Raw genomic sequence first — 23,121 nt, forward strand, 5'->3', positions numbered from 1 at the left:
ATAATCAATTGAATCCAAATGAAATAACCTCCAAAGCAGTTATGGGAGTTACCTCAGAATCTTTCGAACTACACAACGCTTGAAGAAATAATTGCCTTAGAAGACACTATATAAAGGCTCTTCTATTGAAACGCGAGAGGTAACTCAGAAATTTTACATCCAAAAATTCTTTCCCTTCATGAGAATTGAGAATTCACTAACTTCACTATCGGAGGATTTTTGGCCGGCCTCCACCGATCTCCTCTGACTTGTTGTTTCTTTTCTTCAAGATTTGGCTTGTAGATCATTACGTCCGGAAATTTTAGCCTACTAATTCATTGGATTCATTAGATAATATTTGTGGTGGTAAAAAAACAAATATTGTGCCAATTACAATGACTAAGGGGCTATTTGGATCATTAATTTTCATAACTCATAACTCTGTTTCCATAACTCAAAAATGGTGGGACCTATAGCGAGAAGTCCGTTTGGAAGCACCATAACTCTGTTTCCAGTTTTTTGTTTCCATAACTTATAACTTAATGGCATTTTTGCAATTAAACACACATGAGGGATCCACTAGTCATAACTCAGCTACACCTTTTGACCAATTTACCTTATTCTTTTTTTTAGATCAACTCGTCTTCTTCCGTTCTTCCTTTTTTCTTTTTTCTTTTTCCCTTCTTCTTTCACTGGGTTTGGGTTTCTGGGTTTCAGTTTTTTTTTTTTTTTTTTCTTCTTCTTCTTCTTTCACTAGGATCATTTTTTTTTTTTTTTTCACTGGGTTCATGTGATCTGGGTACTGGGGAAAAAAAAAAAAACTGACTGAGTGATAGGTATGGGACCCACAAATAGTATGAAAAATATTGAGTGATAGCAAGTGAGTGATGGTGCCAAACGAGTGTGGTATTTTAAAGTGATGAATGATGAGTAATGAAAATTGAGTGATGAAAAAAAGTGATCCAAACAACTGATTAAGAAGAAATGAAGGATGATTAGATTATCCTTTCATATATGAACTACTCTCCCGAGATACAAAGAGTTGCATAGAAAGCTAAAAAATATCATCTCTCTTCAACTGGAGTAATTTTCTCTCTCTAGTTCTTTCTTAGGTTTTTCTCTTCGAATTTCCCAATTCCCTCTCTGTTGCATCTTCCTCCCCTTTTATAGACATTTTTCCTTCCCTTATCTCCCCAACTGGATTTTCGGGATACTTGTCATATCATCCTTTTGTTATGCCTTCCTTTCATCATGAAATGGAATTTTGGGGAGTGTCTACACTATTCAGGCTAATTTATATGCATTTAATGTAGAAGAGATTAGGTAGAGAACCTCTCATTAATGCGAAGACGACTGTCTCTGTGATTCTTATCCTCTCAAAGTGTTTCCTGAGGCGAATCTAATGGTGGGGGCATCTTGGATAAAAAAGGAATTGGTTGCCCATGGTCCCTTACGTATCCGCTGAAGGACATGCCATGCTTATTATCTCATATAAGAGTTTCGGTAATGGTGACTAACTCGAATCTCCACAGGACCTATTTTGGGAAATTTCCCTTTTATTCCTCAAGCGTTCTTGCTCCTATCCCCCAGCCCCCCCCAAACAATATTAGTAAAAGAATAAATTTTAACTTTGAATTACGAAACTAATAAGACTATTCATTTATATTATTTAGACAAGTTACACAACACATTACAAAATTCACGTGATTAAAACCTTTTTATTAGTGAAAAATTAAAAATCCTAATATATTTTCATCCTTGAAAATTTTTTCTTAAATTGAGGCATAGGCCTAAATTCAGCAAGCCCCGCAGTAGTAAAGTACCGGTGGCTCCCACGTGTGATCGTGTCATCCCACCTAAACCAAACAGGATTTTAAAAATTCCTAAGCCAACGTAAAACAGCAATCACAAGTAATGATTCCACACAGACAATTATTTTTATTTTTTCATTTTTCTAAACCAAAAACAGAAAAACCTGCCCAAAACCAAAACTTAATTAAGAAAAATCAAATTAAATAATTAAAAAAAAAACCAGTCTCGCTCTCGTACCCACCCAGTCTCCACAGAAAAAGAGAGAGAGAGAAAGGAAACAGTACATCCCCTCTGATCTACGAAGGAAACCTCAATTCCCTCTTCTCCTCCTAAATTTATCTATTTCTTTTTTTCACAAATTCACAAAATTGTCAAATATTCATCCAATTCCTTTTTTTTTTTTTTTGGTATGAAATTAGTTTGATTTTATAGAAAATTCAAACAGAGAAAACCAAAACCAAAAATGTCGTTGAATATGAAAACCCTAACGCAAGCTCTAGCGAAGACCGCAGCGGTGATCGAGAAGACTGTACAAACCACCGTGCAGGACGTCACCGGGCCAAAACCGCTCCAGGACTACGATCTTCTCGACCCGATCGGGTCGGCGGGTCCGGGTTTAGCTTGGAGGCTATACTCCGCCAAGGCGCGTGACTCCACGCGCCCCCAGCAGTACCCGGTGGTGTGCGTGTGGGTGCTCGACAAGAAGGCGCTGTCGGAGGCACGCGCGCGTGCGGGGCTCTCGAAGGCCGCGGAGGACGGGTTTTTCGATTTGGTGCGCGCGGATGCGGCGAGGCTCGTGAGGCTGAGGCACCCTGGGGTGGTCCACGTGGTGCAGGCTTTTGACGAGAGTAAGAATGCCATGGCGATGGTGACTGAGCCGCTTTTCGCGTCGGTGGCGAATGCGCTTGGGGATGTGGAGAATGTGCCTAAAGTGCCTAAGGAGCTCAAGGGAATGGTAATTCACTAATTTGTGGGTTTTTTTTTTTTTTTTTTTTGGTTTTGTAATTTTGAATGTAGTTTATTTTTTTTTTTTTTTTTTTTTTTTTTGGGTTTTGTAATTTTTGAATGTAGCTTGTAATTTGAGAGGTTGTGAATTAGTGAAGAATGTGTGTTTATGTGATTTAGTTAGTGCTTGATTGGAATCGAGAGCTTATATGTGATTTAGTGAGTGTTGGATTGAATGCCTAATTGAAGTGAATTAAATTTGAGAGCTTTTATGGGGATTTAGTGAATGCCCATTTGAAGAATTTTAAATTTTTGTTTAAATGTGATTTAGTGAGTGCCCAATGTGAAGGGCTTTAATGGTTTTAAGTGATTTAGTGAATGCCCACTTGAATTGAATTAAATTTGAGAGCTTTACATGTGATTTTAGTGAGTGCCATTTGAAGAATTTTGAGTTTTTATTTTTATTTTATTTATTTATTGTGATTTATTGAATGCTTGTTTGAAAGAATTTGAGTTGTGCTAGTGAATGTCCGCCTGAGAGTTCTGATGTTTCTATGTGATTTAGTGAATGCTCCATTTTGAAGGTTTGAAGAGATATGTTGTTTTTTGTGTATGCTGGTCTGAATTTGAAGAGTTAAGTGTATGTCTCTATGTGATTTAGTTAATGCGTAATTGGAATTGAGAGCTCATAGTTATATGATTTAGTCCATTGGAAGGGTTCTAATGGTTTTATGTGATTTAGTGAATGCCCACTTGAAGTGAATTAAATTTGAGAGCTTACATGCGATTTATGAGTTCCCCCATTTGAAGGATTTTGATGGTTCTTTTTAATGTGATTTAGTGAATGCTTGTTTGAAAAGAACTTATCAAAAAAAATGAAAAAAGAATGCTTGTTTGAAAAGATTTGAGTAGCGCTATTGAATGCTCACTTGAAGAATTATAATGTTTCTATGTGATTTAGTGAATGTCCATATGAAGGTTTGAATTGAAATGTGATTCTCAATGCCATTCTGAAAAAAAGTGCGTATTCTTCAGGCTATAGGTTGTGCACTATGTTCTATCTAGTTTGCTGACATAGGGACATTTAAAAAAAAAATCACAGGAAATGGGTTTGTTGGAGGTGAAGCATGGCTTGCTCCAGATGGCGGAAACCTTGGACTTTCTCCATAACAATGCACGCCTTATTCATCGGGCTATATCACCTGAGGTTAAATCTTATTTACTCTCTCTCTCTCTCTCTCTTTTTAATTTCTAGCCATGTGGCAGTGATAATTTGTGTAAGTTGGAGTTCCATATTTGTCTGTGTTCCCTTTTATTTTCCCCAAGTTGTTCTGAAGAAAAACATAGTGGTTTTTTAGGATTTATCTTGAGACTAGATCACCAAGAAAGAACAACTTTATTGGATATCAAAATAATTTATTACTTTAGATGCTTTTATAACCTGGTGTTCAGTGGCTCACTACTTCTAACAAATGCTCTGGAATTTTTGGGTTGCCTTAGTATTTTGCATAAGCATAATTATTTTATGAGTGTGAATGATATAAAATGCTTATGAGATTATAACTTTGGCAAGTTCAGTCCTCATATCTTATGCATATTTAAAGATGTATAATATAAAATATTCCTTATATGCATTCGTTTGCTTGATCTCTTGCATTAGGTTTTTACATGTATGGAATCTTTTAATCATAATACTTGTGAAAAGCTTCTGGTGTTGGTTCTTTTAGCTTGGGTTTATGAGATGTTGGATATGAATGTGTAATTATGAAGTTCATACTCTGCAGAATGTCCTTATTACCTCAAGTGGAGCTTGGAAGCTTGGTGGATTTGGTTTTGCAATTTCAACAGATCAAGCCTTAGGCGATATGGCAAATTTTCCGGCTTTCCATTATGCTGTGAGTGAAATTTTTGACTGGATTAGGAAGTAAAGAACCTTCAATTTGATTTTGCCTGGCTCCTTCTTTTATTATTTAAAATACCTGAGTTCTGGTTTCTCTGGTAGATTTTTATTTTGGGTAAGTAACTGTTAGTGGATACTTTATATGAATTCATGTGAATTTGTTAATCTTTTAGAGAAGTGATATGATCATATATGTTTTCTATGGTGTTTTATGGGCAAATATATACTTATACATTGTGATTCTTGCTTACACTGTTCATGAATCCGTAAATGTTCTCTTCTACCTATGTTTACCTGTTTGCTTCTGTCCCTATTGACATGTTTGCCACAAAGCAGCTGTATTGGCTACAACTTTGAAGTGGTTTGTTGTGCACTCTGGACTATTCTATGTTTATTTAGAGCCCATTTACAATTTTAAGAGTTATGTAATGCTTGTTGTGTGCAAGTGTTGATACATATTATGGATTGTACAGGAATATGATGTTGAAGATTCTGTACTACCCCTTCAGCCATCACTGAATTACACTGCTCCTGAATATGTTCGGAGCAAAGCTTCTTCAGGTGGATGTTCGTCTGATATTTTCAGTTTTGGTTGCCTTGCATTCCACTTGATAGCTCGAAAGCCTTTGTTCAACTGCAACAACAATGTCAAGATGGTATGTGTAATTTAGAAGTCTAGATTCTTTCAGGTCGAAAATTGAGCTTTGATTTTCTAATATCAAGAGTTTTATGGTTGTGCGCTAATCTATCTATGGATAGGTTTTCTCTTACCTTTTGGCTGCTACTTCCCTCTTATGTGCATTTATACAGATTTATGCAATTGGTCTCTAATTGTGTAAACTGGCAACCTTTCTCTTAGATGGTCTAGCTTGTGACTCATTGAACCCCTTGGACTTTTGCAACTTGAGCAGGTTTGGAAAGATATGTGTGAGCGTGACATGTAGAATTTTAGAAATTGGACGAGCTCAAGATATATGGTCTGAATGTTGTGCTATTAAGACATAATATGCTCATGAAATGAAGAAATTCATTTAAACATGGGAACGAATTTTATTGATAAAATGTTAAAAATCTGAAGGAGGTCACTTCAGATGGTCAAGTCATGTTCAAAAGAGAGTTTTTAGTACACCAGTGAAAGAGTGATTTAGGGTCTGTTTGTATATAACTAATTTTTGTTGAAACTGAAACTGAAAGCACTATAGCAAAATAATTTTTAAATATGTGAATAGTGCTGTGTGATCTATTTTTAATATTTTTAAATGCATGAACAGTGCATATACTGTTCATGAACAGTGAATTTTGTCTCAAAAAGTCAATCATTGCAGCTTAAAAAAAAAAAAAAAAAAAAAAGAGAACGCAGATGCTGAGATAATTGGTATCCAAACGGATACTTAATTCAAGTTGAGGGAATGGAGAGATGTAGAAAATGGACTAAAATAAGATTGGTATAAGTACTAAAAAAGGACATGTTAATTAAGTAGGTGATAGATGGTATTTTGGATAAGATAGAATGACAAATAAGAAATCCCCAAATTTTTGGGACCGGGGGGGGGGGGGTGGGGTGTCGTGTTGTTGATGAGCTCAAGATATGCTAGACAAACTTAAAAATTGAAGACTTGAATAGAATGTAGGAGTTAAAGCTCTGTTAATCTCATAATACCCCTCATAAACTGAAAACCCATAACCCCAGTTGTGATGGGAATACCTTTTAGTTGACCTGTGTCTGTTTGAACAGCCTCAAGTACGTGCGAAGAAATGATCAAAAGGGCTGTATTTGCCAGAGAATTGGCAGTTCTTATTGTAATGCATGACTGCTTAAGCGTGGGATTCACTGCAAATATTTGGGACCCTATTTATCTCTTTGGGCTTTTATTGAATCGAGAAATAGGTTTGATTGTCTATCTTTTAGATAGGATATATATAAGGCATCCTCCAGATAATTCAAATCGAAGTAGCTGAGCTGAGTATCATAGTTAGAGGTTCCTTGCTTTAATTTCAATTGAAGAGTTGAGAAGCCTTGTACTCCAATGATATATGTTGGACTCTGCCTTCCACCCCCACTTCCCTTTCTTTTTATGCCCATCTTGTTTTGGGAGATCGGGTGGCCCAAAATGGTTTCAGTTGTCAGAAATTTGATCTTTTGACTTCATTAGGGGGAGATATGAACCGTGTACTTTGTACTCTAGATGTACCCAGATGCAAATGTATTTGTGCTGGGAATTTGCTGGTGCAGCCTGCGTGTTGCCTTCTACAGTTTGGCTAGATTTGTAAGATGTGTCTGGGTCTCAAAGAATCTATTAAACAACAGACTCAACATGGTTTATAGGCATGCAAAAAGCACCATCCATTGAGGTTTTTCTTAGTATAAGTTAGTTAGCATAGAATGAGAACATTATCAAATCACTTTACCTTTTTTTTATTTTTTATTTTCATTGTATTCTTAGAAATAAAACCAAGAGAATCATAAACATAATATACCTGCTGTAAAATGTTTAGCACTATGAACTTATCCAAAAATAGCATTGAACAAAATTTAAATGAGAAGAATCAACTTGATGAAAATTTTATAATTCTGTCTTGGCTAATGATGGGTAATTCTTGTGTTTAACTTATATATATATATAAAAGATGTTTAATTCTTGTGTTCCTTTTCTGCAGTACATGAATACCTTGACTTACTTATCCAATGAAGCTTTCTCCTCCATTCCACCAGAGTTAGTTCCTGACCTGCAAAGAATGCTTTCTGCAAACGAGTCTTTTAGGCCAACAGCAATGGATTTTACAGGTACAACATGAGCCTTATGGGCCCTACGATGTTAAACTTTTGATAACCTCTCAAAATTGTTTTTAATTAATGTTGGTGTAAATAAGTTGTAAATTTAACAGTACACAATATTGCTATATGGAAAAATAGAGGACTATATTGTGAGAGAGGAAAAAGAAAATCATGATGGAAAGGGGCAAGGAGTTCCTTTTCACTAGCAATTTAATGGGGGAGTCCTTTTTAAAAGTTTTAGATATTTAGATATTCTCTTTTCAGTTTTCACTTTGCAATCCATCTATAAGGTTTAGATAGCATCGTGAACATGATGTTCGTTTCATTTAATAAAAGTCTTATTACCTATCCAAAAAAAAAAAAAATCTATAAGATTTGGATAGGAAGTTTTTAGTTAAATATGAGATACCCCTGAAAAGCCTAAAGATCTGTTTTCCCCTTTTTGATTTATGTTAAAGGACTGAAAATAATGCATTTACATTCAATTATGATTCAAAATTCCATGGTTATTCATGGAAGACATGGACCATTAGTGTAGATCATCCATCAATTAGATATGGCAGTGAGTTATGAAGTTGTTCCTGTCTTGACATATGGTCTTGTTACTCTCTATGGAGACAGTACTTTTCATGGACATGCCAAAGAACCCTTCCATTACAGCTAGCAATGGGTTGTCCTGGTCATACTTAAGCTTAGTTGAACGAAATGTGCTGGTCTTGGGTTATTAGTGAGACTTGTCATTAAATGAATTGTTGACACTTAACTCATTGTTTGTCTCTCTTTTGCAGGTTCTCCATTTTTCCGGAATGACACTAGGTTGCGTGCTCTTCGCTTCCTCGACCACATGCTTGTACGCATTTGCATAAAACTTTCTTCTGGGATGGAGATACCCTAGAGTGCTGTGCTGAATAAGAAAAGTATGGTTTAAATAGAACCTCTTTGGTGATAATCTTCTTTTCTTGCAGGAAAGAGATAACATGCAAAAGTCTGAATTCTTGAAAGCATTATCCGATATGTGGAAAGATTTTGACTCCCGTGTATTGCGGTATAAGGTTTGAGTTTTTTAGTTCTTTTTTTTTTCCCCGTCTTATAGAAGTCTTTGTTGAGTATTTATACCTGAATTTATCTTTCTTGATTTTTGAGAATCTGGAAAACAAGATATGTTGAGAAACAGAAACCAGCCATGTTTTAAAGACTATTTTATACTTCCCTGGAAGTTTTCTAAGACTCTGTACTAAAGTTGAGTGACCTAATTCAGTTACAGTATGGAGTCTGAAAATCTGGTTATACTAAATATACTACAATTTTTGATTTAGTGCAGATTCTAGGATGTTGAGGTTAGTGGGCAGCGTAGTAATTGGAATGCATCAAAAAGCTTTATGAACTAATTCTTTATTATCTTTTGTGCAGGTATTACCTCCTCTTTGTGCAGAGCTTCGAAATTTGGTAATGCAACCAATGATTCTGCCCATGGTTCTCACGATAGCAGAGTCTCAGGTACTATTTATTTGTATTCATGAATTTGAATTTAACAATTTGCAAATTTACATGATATAAATTTGATATGAGGCCTTGAAATTTACCACAACCATAAAATGGTTGAGGTTAATTTGTCAATTTGTCTTGTTCTACATTGTTTTCTTCAGTATGTCATCTATTCATCTTGTCTGAATAGACTAAATATTTATCAATAATCTGCAAAAATCAAATGCGCCAGAAAATTTGAAAGGTCATGCTAGGACATGATTTCTTTACATGCTTGCTGATCTCATCCTGGTTTAAATCCTTAAAGCTTATTTTCCTGTGATTTCATATTTGTCTTCCATGCATGGGCTCTTGTTCTGAGAAAAATTCATGCCCTTATTTCCAGGAAAGTAACTATTGATAATTTGATATTAACTCACGGGATAGATGTTTTGGTAACACCTATAAATTTGTTAAGCCACTGATGGCAAGCATGCTATCTTGATTGTTTTTTAGTTTGGGAGAAGATGTCAAACTAATATTCAATGATGCTGATGACTATCTATTTGCATTTTATTCTGTTGATTTTTATTATCTTTCTTGATATCGTGGTATGGAGAGTCATGTTTTCTGTGCATTTGTGTTGTGAAAAATAAAAGTCAGTATGGTTGTTGATTAGAGATTGGCATGGAACTTATAATCTCTTGCATACTAAGCAGTTTTGCATAGGGAGTGTGGGATCACTTGTCTAATTTTCTTTTAATGTAGGATTTCTGATAGATAAAATGTGTTTTCAAATTACACTTTTGTAGTGCAATTAATGTGGCTTCATTATCAATTACTTTGCTATTTGTACATCTCTACCATTATCATGATTTGTTTATAGAATCTCACAGCATTGCTAAGTTTTATTCTCTCTCTTTTATTTGGCCCTGTGTCCATGGGTGGTGGTTGGCGGGGGGGACTTGCTGTTTTATGCTTGTACCAGCAAGAACCGTTTGTTATTATTATTATTATTTTTTTCCAGAGTAATGATGATGCACGGAAAGGCTAAGGACTAATATTATTGATTTCCTGCTCAATCATGTTTTTGTCATATGAAAAGAAAGATTTGAGGATATGTATACGTACTGAATATCTTGTATGTTTTATCTATCTTGATCAGGAATTGATGTTTTACTTGAAAATTTGATTCATGTCAAAAAAATTGTAGGATAAAAATGATTTTGAACTATCAACGCTACCGTCCCTTGTTCCTGTATTAAGTGCTGCTGCAAGCGAGACACTATTGCTGCTTGTGAAGCGTGCTGACCTTATAATCAACAAGGTAACTATCTTATCCAAAAAAATAATAAAAATCAACTACAACACTTAAATTAAAGCTCTTTGAGTGCATGGAAATGGATGCAAGTGATTGAGACGAGTTGCTCTATACAAAATAGTACTTGGTGAACTAAGGGCCATGAGTTTAGCGCCAAATTTCTTTGAGGGTGTTTCTTGATATCATGTAGGTGAAATTGAAGGTATTAAATCATCTAGGAGATGCATGTAGTTATATGTGTATAAAAGTTAAAATGTAGTTCTTTAATTACTTTGGCATGTCTGTTCTGGTTGTGGCAGTTAGTTACAAGATATATATGTGTATATATATATATATATATATTTTTTTTTTACTTTAAAAAATGATCTGTTGTTATTTTATGTTCGAAGTGGGTTTATGATGCAGGGATGCTAAGGGGCTTCTGTTTAGGCTTAGAATTTAATGGGAAATGAGAGGTGCTTAGAACAAGGAACAAGGTGTGACAAACCTTCTTAAGAGAAATCCATCTCTTGAAAATAGCACTAGGCTAATTTGTGTAATTGCATTCAAAACTGATCACAAAGTAACTACAATGTGGTGCTTATACTAGTTGTTTGGCATTGGCAGCCTTCTAGATGCTAGTGTTCAAATCCTATTGGCCAATGCTTAAGAAATCATCTAACTAACTAATTAGTTACAAGAGGATTAGGATGCAACTACGTGAAATGCCCTGCATCAGTTTACCTCATTTGATTATACTATTACTGCTGAAGCTATCTCCAACCTACTCTTTACACAGCAGGATGGCTTTAGCCTTCCTATCCGTTTAAGTTTCCGTGACTAGTGGTAATTTATCATGGTATGAAAGAAGGTGGTCCTAAGTTTGAACCTTGTCTACTCTCTACCTCTCATATAAAAATTGAAATTTCATGTGTTGGGCCTCATGGCAAGTCTATGCCCACACGTTAGGGGGAGTATTAGAACAATAGTTAAATGATTAAATTCACCATTCCTATCTTTTGGGGTGACAAAATTGTAATTTATCAGGCTTTCCCAAGTTGCAGTTGGTGGCTGGGATTGAGTTTGATTAAGATTTCATGTTCAAATCATAATATAATTTAGTAATCATATGATAATGATTAATGGGATGCCCCTTATTTATATATGTTTAATTGCCAATGATTCTAGCTCAAATTGCACCTCCTCTTCTTGTGAGTACAAGTTGGAGGGTGAGGTTGTATGTTCTAGCTCAATAAAATAAAATGTTAATCCTTTAAGAGATTTTGTAACAATTCTATATTAATTTTCCTGAAACTTTAGTGAATTTATATAACTCTTTATTGGTGTTTATCATTGATTTTAGAAGTTATTGGCACTTGTAAAATTTGGTAGTTAGATGTTTGTACCTTTCAAACTAATAACCTGTGAAAAGGTTCACTCATTATGAAATTTCCTCTTTTATGTAGTTGAGGCAACATGATATATAATTTTTTTTCAGATGTATAAGCAAAGTTAGGTGTTTGTGCTGGATTTCACTTTTCATCTTGTACAGGTATAGCCAGCGAACTTATGCAATTAAGATACACTCTTTTTGTAACTGTTGTAGACTAGTCAGGAGCACTTAATAGCACATGTCCTGCCTTTGATTATTCGGGCTTATGATGAAAATGATGCTCGAATACAAGAGGAAGTTTTGAGGAAATCTGCGTCCCTTGCGAAGCAACTTGATCCTCAGGTGACTGTCACTTATATAGAAGGACATATAATTTGTTGATGAAATTTAAGGGTGGATTTGAAGTGGTTAGGAGCATTATGTTATTTTAAATCTGTAACATCACAATTGTTTTTGTTAGATCAAATTCCTCAATGCATGTGTTTGCAAACTCATAAAAAGCGATTTATACTAGTAATTGTTTTTCAAATCCATTTGTTTTAAATCCTCAATACAAATGCAATAATGAGACCCTAGAGATGAACCCAAAGATTCATAGGTAAGTAACTGAATTCACCACCATTATTTTACTTTTTTCCTAATTTCTCCCTCAATCTGGTTACAGCTTAACATGTGAAACCTTCTAATGTGATTGATTCATATTAATTTTTTTTTCCTGATAAATAAGTTTTGGCCACAAGGAGAGGGGAAAGTGGAGATTTGAACTAGTGAACTCTGCTTCTTGAGGTGTGGTCCTTAGCCGTTTGTTTCCATTGTGGTTAGCTCTTATCTGACCCACTAGCTCTGTCAAAAATGATAGTACTTACAGCATCTTTAAATGATGAACATATCCATCTTACCTCTATCCCCTCCCAACACTTGGAAAGCTAAGGTTATGTTTAGTAACAATTTTTGTTTTCTATTTTCAAAAACTTGTTTTTGGGAATATAAAGAAAAAACGATTTTCTTGTATTTTTGAAATCAAAAACATGTTTGGTTAGTTGAAATTAAAAAAATAGTTTTTTGAAGAAAAAAATAGAAAATACTAAAATGTGTTGTTACTAGGATTTGAACTTTAATGCTAATTGATTAAATGAGATAGATTCATTAAATTAGATGCGTATTTTCATTAACTTTTAAAAATTAGAAACTGAAAACAGCCTTTTGTATGTTTTCAGTTTCCTTTACAAATTGAGTTTTGAGAACAGTTTTTGTTTTCTATTCATTTTAGGTTGCCAAACAAGTTTTTTAGTTTCAAAAATAGAAAATTGTTTTTGAAAACAGAAAATAAGGGAAAAAAACAGTTACCAAACATACTCTAATAGTCTCCCACCCATAACTGCTTTGTCAATCATCTTGCTTAGCACTTCTATAACGAGGATAAACCTAAGTGTTGGTACCAGGTCACTTTTTCTCAATTCTCTAGAGCTAGGAAAGATCCTGAAGGATAATTATAACCACCAAAAAGTCTGGAGTATTAAAGTATAATTTTGAAGCTTTTCTTGAAGCAATTTGGACAAAGATTAAAACTTTAAGGGGTATGGTGCCTTTTCCTGATGGCCCTTGCATTTACTGAATTTTTTCTATTGAATTCTTTTGTTATATGTAGTTCTACAACTTAGCACACAATTGTCAAAGCTTAGCCCCAAATAAACACCACCCCCCTCCCCCTAAAAAAGTGTATAGCATCTAGAATATTATATATAAAAAGGAAGAATATTTTTCCATAAAAAAGTATATAATATTACTAAACATTATATCCCTTCTTACTAACTTGCTTTATGAGGGAGGCACGGATTTTAATGGAAATGTATATATTTCATTCTTGCCAGCTAGTGAAACAAGCAATGTTGCCTCGCATTCATGGCCTAGCTCTTAAAACAACAGTTGCTGCGGTGAGTATATTACTTATTTAATTTTTTACATTATTTGGCCATCGTTGTGCATATTAGATTGTAACAGACATGTTTTTCCATTATATCATATCTTGTCAAAGTGGTGGTATATCTGACCACCGTGGTTCAAAGTTTTGTTCTCTTCTTGTACGGAGTTGCTGTGAATATTGGCAGAATTGAAAGTTAATTACTGAATATTGACAACAGTACCTCTTATCCCCTGGTTTCCCCCTTGGCAAAGAACATTGCATGTTGGCAGAAACTCTACTGTAATGGTGATTTTGATTGTTGTACCGAGATAACTACAGAACTGATATGTTCGAGCATTACACCAACAATCATTTAGCTTATGTTTGGGAATCACTCTGCAACATATTTTTAGAAGTATTACTCACTTTGCACTTCTCATTGGTGTGTGCGCGTATTTGGACAAAGTTTGGCGAGTCTCCTAAATTTCTATAGCTGAATTGTTTATTTTATTGCCATTTTTTTTAATACAAGATAGAAATTCTACTTTAGCCTAATTTAAGTGTATATGTGTGTAAAGTTCTTTCTTGAAGACTTGAATCTCGGCCCTTGTCCCTGACACCTCACAAGTATTTATACTTGTAGAGTGACCATTGCACTAAGGGTGTGCGGTGGTTTATTTTATTGCCATTAGAAACAAATTCAAGAGGAAGTAAACATTTAGACAGAAAGAACTTAAATATATGAAAAAACATGAAATTAATTTTATCAGAAGTTATTCCAAAAGCTGTCACCATTTGTATCAAATTATTTTTTAAATGTGGATATGGATGCTGAAACTAATTGGTTGAAGAGCTATAAGTTAAGATTTAACTAAGTCACTAGTATTGCCTTTAGAGTGTAGGCCATAGCAATCCTTTTTTGTCTGATACATTAATCCAGGGTAGGATCAATCAGTGGGTGATTGTTTAATTGCTATAATAGACTAAAACAAAACATTTGTTTATTTTATCATCTATGAAACTCCTTAGCAGGTCTGGAAATAGAAATAAGAGAAAGGAAGACTTGTGCCAATGATCTCTGGCTCAAACACCTCCTCCCCCTATAGAAAGGGTGGTGGGTAAGGTCTCGGGTTTCAAGTCTTTCATGTCTCTAATTGGACATCTAAATTCTAACTTCTAATACCTGTAATTTAAGAAGTTCCATGGCATATGGGTAAAGAATAAAGTAAAGTTTTCTATATATACAATGTTAACAAGTTCCTTTTTTGAGATAGGTAAGTAGTGTTGGGGCATGTGGGGGGTGGGGGGAGGAGTGGTGGAGGTGGGGTTCAAACCATAGACACGGGACACCAGAAAGGATGCTATTACTGTTAGGCTATCACTTCACTTGAAACCCCCTCCCCACAATTTTTTTATTATTAATTTAATGCTTTTGTAGATTCATTAGTGATGTGAACTCATCGTATTGCACTTAAATCTTTTGATAGCTCAAATGCCATTTGAACAAAGTAATTGTGTTGTTACATAATTATCTTGTTTTTTTCTTTTTTCTTTTTTTGCCAATGTATGAACTTTATTCTCAACCTTTGGGTTTCCTTCCATTGACAGGTTAGAGTCAATGCATTGTTATGCTTAGGAGAGTTGGTTAACACACTTGATAAACATGCTGTTTTGGAAATCTTGCAAACAATTCAACGTTGTACAGCTGTTGACCGTTCTCCTCCTACCCTTATGTGTACCCTTGGTGTTGCAAATTCAATACTTAAGCAGGTAATGGTCTCCAATACGAGACTTATACTTTGTATTGCTTTAGAATGTCCATGAGTAGTACATGGTTTTATTTTTTTAAGTAGAATTACTGCTCGTTTCATGGTGCTAAATTCATCTTGTTCAGTATGGAGTAGAATTTGTTGCGGAGCATGTCCTTCCGCTACTAGCGCCTCTTCTTACAGCTCAACAGCTAAATGTTCAGCAGTTTGCTAAATATATGCTCTTTGTCAAAGATATTCTCAGGTACTGCTATATTCCACGCCCATGCATTTGCTTGTGTTGTGTGGGCAAATTTGGCTGTGATGAAATCACTTATGGCATCTTGATATTATGACAGGAGGATAGAAGAAAAACGGGGAGTTACTGTGACTGATTCTGGAATCCCGGAAGTAAAACCTTCCCCTTCTCTTAATGGGCTTCTGTCCCAAGAATCATTAAGCAAAGTTAGTGGAACTGTCAGCTCTACAATGAAGAGCAGCCCTGTATGGGATGAAGATTGGGGTCCAACCACAAAGGGACGTGCAACTTCCCTCCAAAATTCTACAAACAACAATCCCTCCACTAACCCTGTTCTGGGTTTTCAACCAATTCAAGTAACTTCACTGCAGTCACAATCTTCAATGATACCCACAATATCCAGTCAGCAAACACCTGTGTCGTGTCCTCCAGTTGATATTGAGTGGCCTCCTCGGGTGTCTTCTGCAGTTACCCCCCAATTAGAAGATGGTGAGAAGCAATTGAATGCTGGAGCATCATCCACTTCAAGTTTTGATGATGTAGATCCTTTTGCTGATTGGCCTCCACGACCTACTGGCTCAGTAAGTGGGGCTGGAATGTATAACAATGGCACAACGGGACAGCCCACCAACAAATATGGGTCTAGTTCAGTCTCAAGTACATCAAACAGTATGAACTTCCAAATGAACAATTGGGGCCTCAATTCTCACAGTTCTTTTGAGCCAATAAGAGAGAATCAAGGGAACCCTACTTTGACTACTGGTAGTCTGGGAGGTGGGGGTATTAACCCTTTAAGTTCTATTGCATTTTTGAAACAAAGCCAGGGTATACCAGCTTCAGGTACTTTTACTGATAAGAAATCGACAGATATTGGATCCATATTTGCTTCAAGTAAGAATGAACAGTCTGCACCTAGACTTGCTCCACCCCCATCAACTGCTGTGGGTAGGGGAAGAGGAAGAGGGAGGGGGGCCTCTTTAGCCTCTCGGACTAGTCATGCCAAATCACAATCTGAACAGCCACCACTTCTGGATTTGCTATAAAAGGTGGTGTTGTAACTTTATTATTAGTTCAAGAGTAGTGAAAGAAGAGTTTGTGGATTGGCCCTTGTAGATCAGCCATCCAATGCTGCCAGAGGAATTTTGTAAAATTTGTTGGGAGGTTCCAGTTCCCATAAATATGCCAGTCAAGTGCAGCAGCTCTCGGGCAGGTCAGAATGTTTGTTATGTAATGGTTTGTTGTGCCTTGCTTGTATGTTTTTGTGATCTAGCCACGATACTTCATCATAATATATACTTTAAATCTTTTTCTTGTTTAATTTTGTACCATTTTGATATATATCTGGACAGTGTATTCTTCAAAACAGTCCCAGCTCCAAATGACTGGGTTTGGCAATAATGGAAGTTTGATAGGTTACTATTTCAACATCATTTTAAAAGTCTAAGGTGTTGGTTGTGATTACTTATTTCTAGGAAGCGCGGACATGGGACTCGTCTAGAACACATCTGCATGCTTGTCCCAGCCGTTTCCTTTTTTCTTTTTTTTTTTGAAAAATTATGGGACACAAGAGGGGCACTTATCTTTTATTTCTTTATAGTTTCAACCTTGGACACTTATCTAGTTTCTCTTTTATTTACTCTTTCGGATCTTATTGTTAGTTTGTATTCTAATCTCTAAACATCATTTATTAGTCATGAATTTACACAATTATTCATTATTGCTCTTAAATTAATATATGTTTCAGATTATGTGAAATAATAAATGCTTAGCAATTTATAAAAATATATTCAATAATTAATTAATTTGCATATCCCTGCTTTTTCTAATTTTTCAAAAATTGTCATGTTGTTGTGTTGTACTTGTACCTGTACCTGTGTTGTGCTTCCCAGCTTAATTAATTTTGGCTTTCTCAAAGGGTTCGTTGGTTGTGATCACCAATTCTTGATTCTCTCCCATATTAATTAGTAGTATTAGACTATTAGTAGTTTTTCACTATTTTGGACTTTGGATATCTACCCGTGAGTTAAGGAAGACCAAAAGGAAAATCTTTATTAAAGTTTTCCTTTTAGTTTTCTTTGACTAATCAGATTGGTTTTACTTTTGCCAAATTAAATATTGGCATAAGCCAAATTAAAGAGATGAAGGTCCTGCGCCTGCCATTAAATCGATCTCTTTCTCCCCATGGAGTTGCCCTTTGCAAGGTTTTGTATCTTTGTTGGTTATGGTTTTTTAGCCTGCTTTTGAGAAAATTACAATTTTTATTTTTGGCAAAGCCCCTCTAATTCTACAAAACCAGTTCAACCGGTTTCCCCGGTTGAACCTTCAGTCATTGGTTTTGTTCATTTTAAAAAAAAAGATTTTTGGTTTTTCAGTATAATCAAACCAAATTGGTGCCCGGTTCTTGGTCAAACCCGCCGATCCAGTCTGATTTTTAAAACTATGGTAAACCGCAATATGCAATTCTTCAAAAAAGTGATCTGGATGAATGTTAAAATAACTAGTCTGAGTTCCTGCTAAACCAAAGTGCCTTTACTTGTATTTATATTTGTTGTAGCTAATTCAAAGACTCATAATACTCATGATTGTCATCTGACCAGAAAAATTGGGGAAAAAAAGCATTGGTATTGTCATTTCATCTTTTTTATCATTCAATCATCTTGTAAAAACCATAGTTCCTATGACTTGATTCTAAGCTCTCATATTCTCCTATTTTTTCCTTCTCAAATATATCACCATGTGGGTTATTCAATGAATGTTCAAGTTTTGTCATTTTATTAGATTGTTGAGCAATGATACTAGTTGTAGATGGGTTTTGGGATAGAACAATCTCGTATCCATCATAGTACGATTCCATCCCTTCGGTGAAGATTTGCCAAACTAAACCGCCACCCATTGTTCCTCCATTTTTGGATAAGTTGTAGATGTTTGTATAAACAATGTTTAAGAAGTAGTCCATAGCGCTTATATTAAACCCTGGATATGTCTTTGATTTTCCAAATTCAGCAAAAATCAGTGGCTTCTTTAGAATAGTTCTTGAGTCTGTCCAATGACTTGTCAACCACCTTTGAATGAATGCTATTTGCAAGCGATCGTCCTGTCCGGGAAGCCTATTGAGAATTACACACTTCTTTAGCCTTATAAACATGTCCTTTGTAGTTGTATTCAATGTATAAAACTTCTACTTTTACGGACTTTGGAGAGGTTTAAGCATTATGGATTCTGAAAAATGTAATAACCTTTCCTAGTGAACGTGCATGAAGATTCAGAACTTACCAAGCATCGGGATATGCATGTATGGTGGCAAAGTCAATCTCTTTAACGAGATTATTGCTAATAAAATCTGTGCCAACTTGGTAACCAGGAATAGGATTGTATTGCTTTCTATCTTGAATTGAGTCTCCATAGAAACCTTCCATGCCAATCCCCAACAAGTGTTTGTTGTCAATGGATTTAACATAGGAACCCATCTCTTGAACCCATACCTGTTTGAACATAATGTTATAAGTCTATGGTGAGGTAATCTATAAAATTAAGTATTTGATATGAGTCTAACAACAACATTTTTCATAACTACTGACATGATCTGATATGGTTGGTATATAATAAAAATTGTGTCAGATCTAAGTGAAAGTGAATCATAGTCTTTTAATAGTTATAAAAAATGTTGTATCCTTAACATTGCTCTAAAATTTAAATAATTAATTAAGAGTGCAATGGCTCACGTTTATGGTCTTGCCAGAGTCAATTTGGCAGCGAGGTTCATTTATTAGTTCCCAAGCCATAATTGTCGGATCATCTTTATATGCAATTCCAGTGATTGTGTTGAGCCTTGTTAGCACTTTCTGTGACAAAAACGTATACATAGGACCCAAAAGAGAGAAAAACACAAACAAATGAGGTAATCTGTTAGCACATACAACGTTTTTATTTCTACAAAATACTAGTGCAAATAAAATGTTCTCTCTAATTCATTTTTATAGTTGGTTCTCTTATAATATACCTCAACATAGTTCTTGTAGTACCCTTTCGTGACTGCATTTGTATAAAAATCATCGTCACTATTAACGGGCTCACCAGCACTTTTAGCCCATTGCACATATTGAGGTCTTCCTCCGTAGTCTTGGAGATTGTTAGTCAAAGTCAAAACTAACCGAACCCTATACTTTCTTGCCTCAGAGACCACAAAATCAAGTGCCTGAGAATTACTGACAGTAATCAGCATTTCAAAGAAGCTATCTAATTAGTGGTTTTTAACTTTTTAAATGGATAATGAGAGATAGAGTGGGGACATGACTGAAATTCAAGACAATAGGATAAAATCTTTTGTCCGAAGTTCTACTAATTATAACCAGTCACATGTATATTTTTTTTTTCCTTTATAAAATTGCAGTATTAAAAGAAAAAAAAAAATAGACACATGACATAGGCTAATTGGTGTAGTATAAAGTAAAAGGTAAGATTTAGGTACAGTACTTAGGTGCTGTTCTTTAAGTTCCTCTCCTAAGATTTAGCTATGTTTTTTTTTTTTTAAAGAATAGAAGTATATTTTTTGGTTAAGTAGCCACATGGCTGAAATTCAAGACAACCAAATAAAATCTTTTGTCCTAACGAGGAAGTTCTACCAATTATAACCAGTTACATGTATATTTTTTTTCCTTTATAAAATTGAAGTATTAAAAGAAAAAAAAAAATAGACACATGACATAGGCTAATTGGTGTAGCAGTATAAAGTAAATGACAAGATTTAGGTACAATAATTAGATGCTGTTCTTTAGATTCGCTTCTTAAGATCCAATCATGTGGATTTTTTTTTCAAGGAATAAAAGTATATTTTTTAGTTAAATAGTCACATTATTGAATTTTAAAAAAAGAACCTAAGGAATATCACTTAAGTTTTGTCCTAAAGTAAAATACTCTTTAATACAAAAAAAAAAAAAAAAAGAATAAAAAACCCTAGTAGAATAGAGGTTTTTTGTTCCATTACCATTTGTTCAAAGGCCATGACAAATTTCATTACTCAAAAATGCTCAAGTGAGTGGTTAGGAAATGGTGAAATTTTTAATACTTAACCATCATTCTAATAAGGAATGCATATGCATGTCAAACAAGTCTTGTAACTTAAAAAAAAAAATGCATGTATACAAACATAAACATGTTTTAATAAGACAATTAATATAACCTGAAAGACAAGCTCATCATAAACACCAGGAGATATTTGCAGAGGTTGGTAACCTCCATCACTAAATGCCCAAGTCCGGCAAACATTGAGTCCAACAACTGAAGCCTCACGAAACACATTCGATATTTTGTACCTTTCACTTGGCTCCACTGCAACCTGCATCATCCAATATGAGTTAAAGCCATTGAAGAGGAATGGGGATCCATTTAGTACAAAATGGGTGTCTTTAGTTTGAATGAATCCTGAAGCTATAGGGTTGCTACTAGGTTTACAAACTAGGGCCACAAGAAGGTTGCGTGCTCGATTCACATTCAGTAGGGATATAAGAAGGAATGAACCCCAAATAAAGATGATTTTCCCAGTGCATGCCATTTTGTTCCTGATAAATTTAATTTGAAGGACTAGGTATGGGGAACTTGTGTTGGTCTTAGTGGTTATTTATAATTATAGGAGAGAGAGAGCATTTTGTTTTTGACGAATCTTGAAGGACTAGGTGTGGGGAACTTGTGTTGGTCTAAGTGGTTATTTTTAATTATAGGGGAGTGAGAGAGAGAGAGAGAGAGAGAGAGGTTATTTTTAATTATAGGGGAGAGAGAGAGAGAGAGAGAGATTTGTGCATATTAGGCTTTTGTTACCTTTTATTAAGTAAAAGAAAGATTTCAGCTTGTATTAAATGGATCAACATCTCTCTCACGTGATCCAAATGGAGACTAGTATCATTTTCTTCACCATAGTCCATAAAATTATTTTTATTATGTATCAATTATAAGTTATATAACAGAAGAATATGTTAATGGTTCAAAAATAATAATGAAAAATTGTGTCCCTAGATTTATTATTTTAGCAATTGGTGAACTCTTTAATGATGAGGGGGAGACGGAATTGGTTAAAGTTGTAAGTAAGTTTTAAAGTATTTGATTATTATTAATTAATTAATTGTTTAGAGATGCTTTTGCTAAATTTAGTTGAAGAGAACTTGGAAATGGTGAAGATTTTATGAGATCTAACAGAAATTTCTTAGCATAAGCACTTAAAAAATGGTTGCTAAACATTAGCTATATCATAAGCAATACATATAGTTTTTGATGACTGGACCCTCACATGTTAGGTATTAATGCATTATTGGATGTGGACCATGGTCCACTAGAAAAACGTAATAGTCATGTAATTCACTTGCACGATTAGGATATTGCTATTTGGTTGGTATTTTTGGTGTTTTTAACGTAACAGATTCAAATCTTTTTTTTTTTCATTGTAATTATCAAATTGTCAAAAAATAGAAAAATTGCTATCTTCATAAATTTTGTGTAAGTTCCATCACCATTATCGCCCCTTTTTAAAAATTATTTCTTTATATTTATACAAATAGCTTTATAACCGAATATATTATAAAACATTCTCTTCAATTTTAATGATTGCTTGGTAAGTGAAAATTTGAATACAAGTAACCCTTTAAAGAAGCTTAGCTGAAAAACTTTCATTCATTATAACCTTCACTTTTCTTACATTACTCCTAATAAAAAATTGATCCACTACAAATACAAACGTCATTGCCTCATTAAATATTTCACAATTGAAATTCTGAATCCATTATTTGGGGGAAGAAAGAAGCATCACTATACCAATGTTAATGAAAATATATATATATATATATATATCATTGTAATTGTAATTTACAAGTGGTAAATTATTGTATCAACAATAATTAGTTCTTGGCTATTAACCCAATCTTCCTGGTCGTCAGCCTCGTACTAGTGTTACATGGTGACCTCCCCCTGGTGATTGGATGAAGATCAATTTTAATGGTGCCATTTTTTCTGTTGAAAATAAATTTGGGATTGGGATTGTGATCTGAGATAGTTCTGGCTTGGTGATTGTTTCGTGCTCCTAGCTGTTGCCCTAAGCCTATCTTGCTAGTAAGGTTGAAGCCTTGTCTACTGCAAAGGCCCTTATTTTTGCCTAGGAGGTCAATGTTTCGAGAGCCATTTTGGAGGGTGATTCGGCGGTGCTTATGAAGGCCTTGACTTGTAATGATGTCTCCTTGGCCTCGCATGGATATTTGATTGAAGATGTTAAGTTTAATTCTAGGTTTTTTTTTCTCAATTACGTTACTCTCATGTTAAGAGAAAAGGTAATAAGGTTGTTCATTGTTTAGCTAGACATGTTATTACTGTTTCAGATTTGGCTATGTGGATAGAGGATGTTTCACCACAATTTGTTTTTGTACTTCAGGCTGATTTAGCCAGTTTTTCTAATCAAAGGTCTTTGATTTTCTCTTAAAAAAAATAATTAGTTACAATAACTTATACTTTTGTCTTGTAATAAAGACCTTAATATGTCATTGCATTGTACTAATTAATTTAGTAATTTGTTACAATGAAAATCTTGAAGTGATAGCTTGTTTCAACAAAGGTTTTAATGACATAACCAGATAATAGTTACTTTGCAATTTATTATAATGGC

General features: G+C 34.6%; 2 protein-coding genes across 2 annotated transcripts; one reads left to right on the plus strand and one right to left on the minus strand.

Moving 5' to 3' along the window:
• Window positions 1-1,943: 1,943 nt before the first annotated feature.
• LOC111991559 (SCY1-like protein 2 B) lies at window positions 1,944-16,909 on the plus strand. The gene is made up of 14 exons (XM_024023340.2): window positions 1,944-2,746; window positions 3,839-3,943; window positions 4,521-4,631; window positions 5,110-5,292; window positions 7,295-7,421; window positions 8,201-8,262; window positions 8,378-8,464; window positions 8,823-8,909; window positions 10,090-10,203; window positions 11,783-11,911; window positions 13,441-13,503; window positions 15,081-15,242; window positions 15,367-15,485; window positions 15,580-16,909. Exons 1-14 carry the CDS (start codon window positions 2,255-2,257, stop codon window positions 16,520-16,522), a joined length of 2,784 nt encoding a protein of 927 aa, XP_023879108.2. The 5' UTR covers window positions 1,944-2,254; the 3' UTR covers window positions 16,523-16,909.
• A 1,172-nt stretch (window positions 16,910-18,081) lies between these two features.
• Window positions 18,082-21,057, minus strand: LOC111991554 (mannan endo-1,4-beta-mannosidase 5). The gene is made up of 5 exons (XM_024023333.2): window positions 20,659-21,057; window positions 19,480-19,674; window positions 19,202-19,321; window positions 18,753-18,961; window positions 18,082-18,586 (listed from the first exon to the last, which is right to left on the minus strand). The coding sequence occupies exons 1-5, from the start codon at window positions 21,028-21,030 to the stop codon at window positions 18,124-18,126; spliced, it is 1,359 nt and encodes a 452-aa protein (XP_023879101.2). The 5' UTR covers window positions 21,031-21,057; the 3' UTR covers window positions 18,082-18,123.
• Between the last annotated feature and the right edge of the window lie 2,064 nt (window positions 21,058-23,121).

This window comes from Quercus suber, unplaced genomic scaffold (genome assembly GCF_002906115.3).
Source record: "Quercus suber isolate HL8 unplaced genomic scaffold, Cork oak 2.0 scaffold_372, whole genome shotgun sequence".
NCBI lineage: Eukaryota > Viridiplantae > Streptophyta > Magnoliopsida > Fagales > Fagaceae > Quercus > Quercus suber.

Bases quoted from the DNA above. Each gene is read 5' to 3' on its own strand.
- LOC111991559 (XM_024023340.2), top strand. From the start codon at position 2,255: ATGTCGTTGAATATGAAAACCCTAACGCAAGCTCTAGCGAAGACCGCA. The intron at 7,422-8,200 runs GTACAACATGAG...TCTCTTTTGCAG, and splicing joins AACAGCAATGGATTTTACAG to GTTCTCCATTTTTCCGGAAT. The intron at 10,204-11,782 runs GTAACTATCTTA...TAACTGTTGTAG, and splicing joins CTGACCTTATAATCAACAAG to ACTAGTCAGGAGCACTTAAT.
- LOC111991554 (XM_024023333.2), bottom strand. From the start codon at position 21,030: ATGGCATGCACTGGGAAAATCATCTTTATTTGGGGTTCATTCCTTCTT. The intron at 19,322-19,479 runs GTATATTATAAG...TTTTTGTCACAG, and splicing joins ACTACAAGAACTATGTTGAG to AAAGTGCTAACAAGGCTCAA. The intron at 18,587-18,752 runs GTAAGTTCTGAA...AATTCTCAATAG, and splicing joins CATGCATATCCCGATGCTTG to GCTTCCCGGACAGGACGATC.